The 5291-nt window shown below is 41.0% G+C and overlaps 1 protein-coding gene across 2 annotated transcripts; it reads right to left on the bottom strand.

Annotated features, from left to right (window-relative positions):
- Positions 1–795: 795 nt before the first annotated feature.
- Positions 796–4800, bottom strand: SARC_11122. Of its 2 annotated transcripts, XM_014294799.1 has the most exons (5): positions 4735–4800; positions 3902–4089; positions 3262–3397; positions 2574–2648; positions 796–2183 (listed from the first exon to the last, which is right to left on the bottom strand). In XM_014294799.1, the coding sequence occupies exons 1-5, from the start codon at positions 4778–4780 to the stop codon at positions 2032–2034; spliced, it is 597 nt and encodes a 198-aa protein (XP_014150274.1). In that variant the 5' UTR covers positions 4781–4800; the 3' UTR covers positions 796–2031. The 2 variants fall into 2 exon arrangements, with proteins under 2 accessions (XP_014150274.1, XP_014150273.1); XM_014294798.1 differs by lacking the exon at positions 4735–4800 and having other exon boundaries at positions 3902–4110.
- Between the last annotated feature and the right edge of the window lie 491 nt (positions 4801–5291).

Genomic DNA, 5291 nt, shown 5'->3' with positions numbered 1-5291 from the left:
TATTGGATTTCTCAAAAAACGGACAAAAAAACAACAAAAATATTAAATTCTGTTTTTCTATGTAAATATATTTCAAATATGTCATCATTTTTAGAACAAACCAACAACAAAATACCAAAGAGCTCAGAATTCGATATCCGAGAATCGGAGAAAAAATTCCGGGAATTCACAGATCTTGTGAGTTTGTGACTGCGCACATATTTATTTCGTCATCTGAATTTTAATATTTTAAAAATATATTGACACTGTGCATTTCATTTTATATATATTCTCTTGTCAGAGCACAAGCCCTCTATTTTTTCTTTTTAAAAATATGCGTACAACGAAAACAATAGCAAATAAATATATGGTAAACCATGCTAAATAATTAATATATATATAAAATACGGTAAATATAGTATATATATGAGCATTTTTGTAGTAAAAAAAAAAGAAAACGTCTTTTTTTGGTTTTGGAAAACAAATGCGGAGGCATCTCTGGCAATTTTTATTTTATAATATTCATATACAAAATGCTTCACATTGATATTTGATACCATGTCTTTAATCTGAGATTGACCGATCTGTTGTGTACATATAGGCCTGACCTTTCACTGTGGATTGTAAATGCAGGGCATTCGTATTGCAAGAGTGCGCGCAGGGGAGTCATTGAACATGTATTATGTTTAGGTTGTCGTATTGTCGGGGTTGCTTGAACTTAGACCAAGCGAGTGCGATCAGGATGCCTTTCGTAGAAGGTATTCGTTCGATCATGACGTTGGTTCTAATCTTGAAAATATGCGGATTGAAACGGATGTATATTGCGTGCATGTGTGATAAATTTCTTCCGTAGTTTCTGTACAGGATTTCAAATCTTGCATCTATCTGAATGTACTCGTCTTCCTTTATATTCACGTTTAGACGACAATAGCATTCATACATCTAGTTACTACTAGTATGGTCGAGTTTTATATATATTGTTTCATCTGCTAGGCTTGACATGTACTAAATCTGTAGTCAATTCTGATTCTCTCATAGTATCCATACATCCAAAGCTGGGAAATTGAGTTTGGCTAACTAACTCGCATTCCTAGACTGTTGCAAAACTTAATTCTAAAAATAACCAGTCGGGATTTGAAATGATTTCCCTGGCTGATTGAGTGAACTTCTTGCGTACCCATAGGCGCAGGTGTTGGTGAATATCGACTACTCAATACTGGGTGACGCCCTTGCTCTAGCACAACCGGTGTGCGACTTCTTGGCAGTAGGACAGCACGCAGGTGATATGCAACACGAAGCCATCTCTACGCCGCCATAAGCTCATTTCTGCATTGTGACGCGTGCATCTATTCATCGGTGCACTCTAACATCCGGGCCAGTCAAAATATCAACATAATCTTAACCGGTCTCTCTCCTCGCAATTCTCTACTCTTCAACTACACCACGCCTCTGGCTTAACTTTTAATCGATCTCCGTCGACCAGCTCACGGTAGCACGTGCATTCGAGTGGTACTCGTGGAGAAGATATGAACATCCTTGCCCTTTCCCTTCTGCACCCCAGTTTGATTTGTCTTGAAAACCGTATTCAGCTACAATGACGCAGGACGGCAAGATACACACCATAGGTGGACATATATATATATATATATATATATAAATATATATAAATATGTATATTCACCCCCCACTCATTCACTGAGATTCGCTTGATGCATCGCACAGCGCGACGCAAACGTAGGTACCGTGCTGAAATTGCACATGATTATTTGCGTTTCGCATCATTCATCGCATCCGGTTACACATAACTGTTCCGCCCTATACGTTAACTTTGGCGTGAAACTATCATTTTGTAACCGCTCCTTGCGAATGCAATCAAGTTCCTGTGTCGCATATGTCACTAACTTGTCGACAATATTTGTCAACGAGCTGCCCGACGCCATATACCAGCTCTGAAATGCTCATGCCGTCTCATATCCGTGCACCAATTGACGGTTCTTGTCGCATATTACCTGTCGCATATTGCTCACAACTAAATTATACCCGCTCACTGGTTCACTTCTTATCCTCCTTCTCCTTTATCTTCCGGCCGTCACCGGCGGTCCACCCGTCCTCCTTCTTGGTCAGCATCACGATCTTGTGGGGCTCCCCTTCTACGTGAAAGTGTGGCACAGCCTTCACACTCAATCGCTTGACTAGGTCGTACACTGTACATGTATGGGGTTCAACAAACAAACGTCAGCTACACCCCCCAAAAAATGAACAATGGTAATAGAATTCAAAGATATATAATCTTGTTTCTCTCGAGATCAGCAAACGAGCTGAGGCTAAAACAAAATACAAGATAACAGATTGGGGGCAATGAGCAAAGCCATTGGCTGTAGCGGCATATACACAAGTGTTCAAAGGATGAGGTGCCCTGGAAGGGTGCTACGGACGATGTCAAGGGTAACACACACACACACACACATATATATATATATATATATATATCAACCACAGTAGAAAGGCCCATCTATAGTCGCATGCTATTGCCCAGATTGCCTTGTGTACAGAGCATCCTACGATCGCAGCTTGTATTGCGTATACAGACATACCAGAAATCATCAGCACAGACACCGGTGCGGAGTTCATGACTTTGGCCGTCATGCCATTTGAGAACCCCATCACTCCTAATACAATGCGCGACAGGCGAATAGGCAGGCACAAGATGGGGCAGAGTTAGTGTATGTAGAGTTAGTGTATGTGAGGCTACAGGGGTGTATGGAGTGGGAGACCAGGTGGATATACACATACACTGTGTATATGAGGATGAAGAAGGGATATACACATACACTGTGTGTATATGTAGGTGAGAGAGATATACACATACACTGTGTGTGTATGTGGGTGTGAGAGATATACACATACACTGCGTAAATATGCTCATGGCTGTGTTACGGTTCTCTATCCCTGAGTATCTACTGTAATTTATCAACGAACCAACTGTAATTAATGTCTGTAATGCATCCTCATACTGCAAGACCAACAGGAAGATTAATAAGAAGTGAATAGCAATAGCAACGTGCACAAGGTCGTAGGTAGTGCTACATAAACAAACACATATGGCAGACATACATATACAATGACCTAGACCATATGAAGGGGAGGTAAGCTGTGGCACACAAGCACTCACAGACACGCATAACTAAGCACATAATCGAACAACAGGTCAGCAATATATATATATATATATATATGTACATATGGTACAATGAGGGTGTGAGTGAGAGTGTGTGTGCACACCTTCCGTGCTGATGAGTTGCCTCACAGCGGTTGCAACAGTGAGCTTCTTGCTGCTGGTCTGTATGCGTGTCTTGATGACGTCTAAGGGGTTTGTCAGTGTCGCGGCGGTCATGCCGGCAGACATCCCACAGAAAGCCTATGAGCCAAAGAAGATGTTAAGATTAGATGTATGGGCAGGAATGAGCAGCTAGAGATGTGCGGTGTATCTTATAGGTGGTGGTAGGTATGAGATGGATGTTAATGCTAGTCGGATGAAACGCGCTCATGTAAACGAACAAGGACAAGGGATCCAGCCTATTGATTTAAACGGTTGCTACTACTTTTAACAGTTGCAGCACGGAACGCTCGTGTGTATCTCCTCATGTCATCCTTAAAACCCTCAACTCACAGAACATACAGCAATAGCTACTAAGCATAGACGTAGAGGTAGAGGTAGATGTAAATGTAGACGTAGACATAGACTTAGACAGACTCAGACATAGGCATATACATAGACAGACATAGACATAGACATAGACATAGACATAGACATAGACATAGACATAGACATAGACATAGACATAGACATAGACATAGACATAGACATAGACACAGACATATACTTAGTCATAGACATACATCCACACTCTCACCCACACACCTGGACTGGCACACGGTACGTCTGGCGATCCTCTTCGCATGTGAGCACGCGGTTGTTCAACTTGTCCTGCACGAAGCCGTAGGTGGCCCACCAAATACCAGAACTAGGTGCATACATGGAGAGACTAGACCAGAACCCTCGGTACAATCCCTTCGGACCGTCGCGTTTGATGATATGCCTAGCCACATCTGGGACACACACACACACAACACCAGAAGGGCATCAACAACGTTAGCGTAGCTACATACCGAATGTACAGGTTGATCTCGTCTGTAGCGCGCATCATAGGCACATTCGGATCCTAACCCTTTCGAAGTATGTGGGGGCATGTGCTGTGTGCTAAGGTGTAGATAGGTCTTGCATGTGCTGTGTGCTAAGGTGTAGGTAGGTCTTGGTAGAGTCTTGCATGCACTGTGACAGTGTGACCGCATACGAGGGCGGCGCGGTGGAATGACGCGTGCACTCAGATCGGTGGCGCAGGAAGATAATATACAGATGAAGAGGACTCTACAGACGACCGTACACACATACAATAGGTGTACTCAGGTGTAGATATATCACATGCACGTACACGCCTGAGGTGTAAATACGAGTTCATAAGAACATTATGACCTATACGTATTTATAATGAAAGTTTATCATCATGACCGTATTAAATGTGCATCATCTACATATCAACACAACAAATGTATATCATCTACGCAAACATAATAAATATATTCCTTCGACATAAACATGGCAAATGTATATCATCGACATACATCAACATAGCAAACGCATACCTTTTACATAGATACCCAAAAGTGGGTGCGTAGTTGCTGACACTCACTTACCTATGCCACTATTGAACTTCGTCGGAACACCCTCCTTCGCTTCCATCGCCTGCACTATGAGTCTGTAAGTACATAACAAATGGTTAGACCACAAAGCCACGTGGACAATTAATGAGGTCATCGGCACTACGGCTATTAAGGGATGAATAGTACACGCAATATGTGTATTTGTTCATATGATAATAAACAGATGCACAGTCAGGAAGATGACAAGTGCATGGAGAGCGTGTGTATGTGCATTCAACAGGCTAGTACGTGCATTTGAAAGGCCTCTGTGTATAACGTTAAGACGATTTAGTGCGAGTCGATTCGCAGCAACTCGTATGGACCAAAGAATATATATATATGCAAGTATATACATATGTATATGTTTAGGTATTATGTTTATGCATATAGTTTATAATAAATATATATAATATAATATAAGTTATATATATATACATTCACATATACATTCACATATATATGTATATACTTGCATATATAAATATATATATGCAAGTATATATATGTATATGTTTAGGTATATGTATATATATATGTAAATAATTTATAAT

Source organism: Sphaeroforma arctica (genome assembly GCF_001186125.1).
Source record: "Sphaeroforma arctica JP610 unplaced genomic scaffold supercont1.1539, whole genome shotgun sequence".
NCBI lineage: Eukaryota > Ichthyosporea > Ichthyophonida > Sphaeroforma > Sphaeroforma arctica.
Note: the sequence above shows the minus strand (reverse complement) of the source record. Positions and strands in the feature narration are given on the sequence as shown.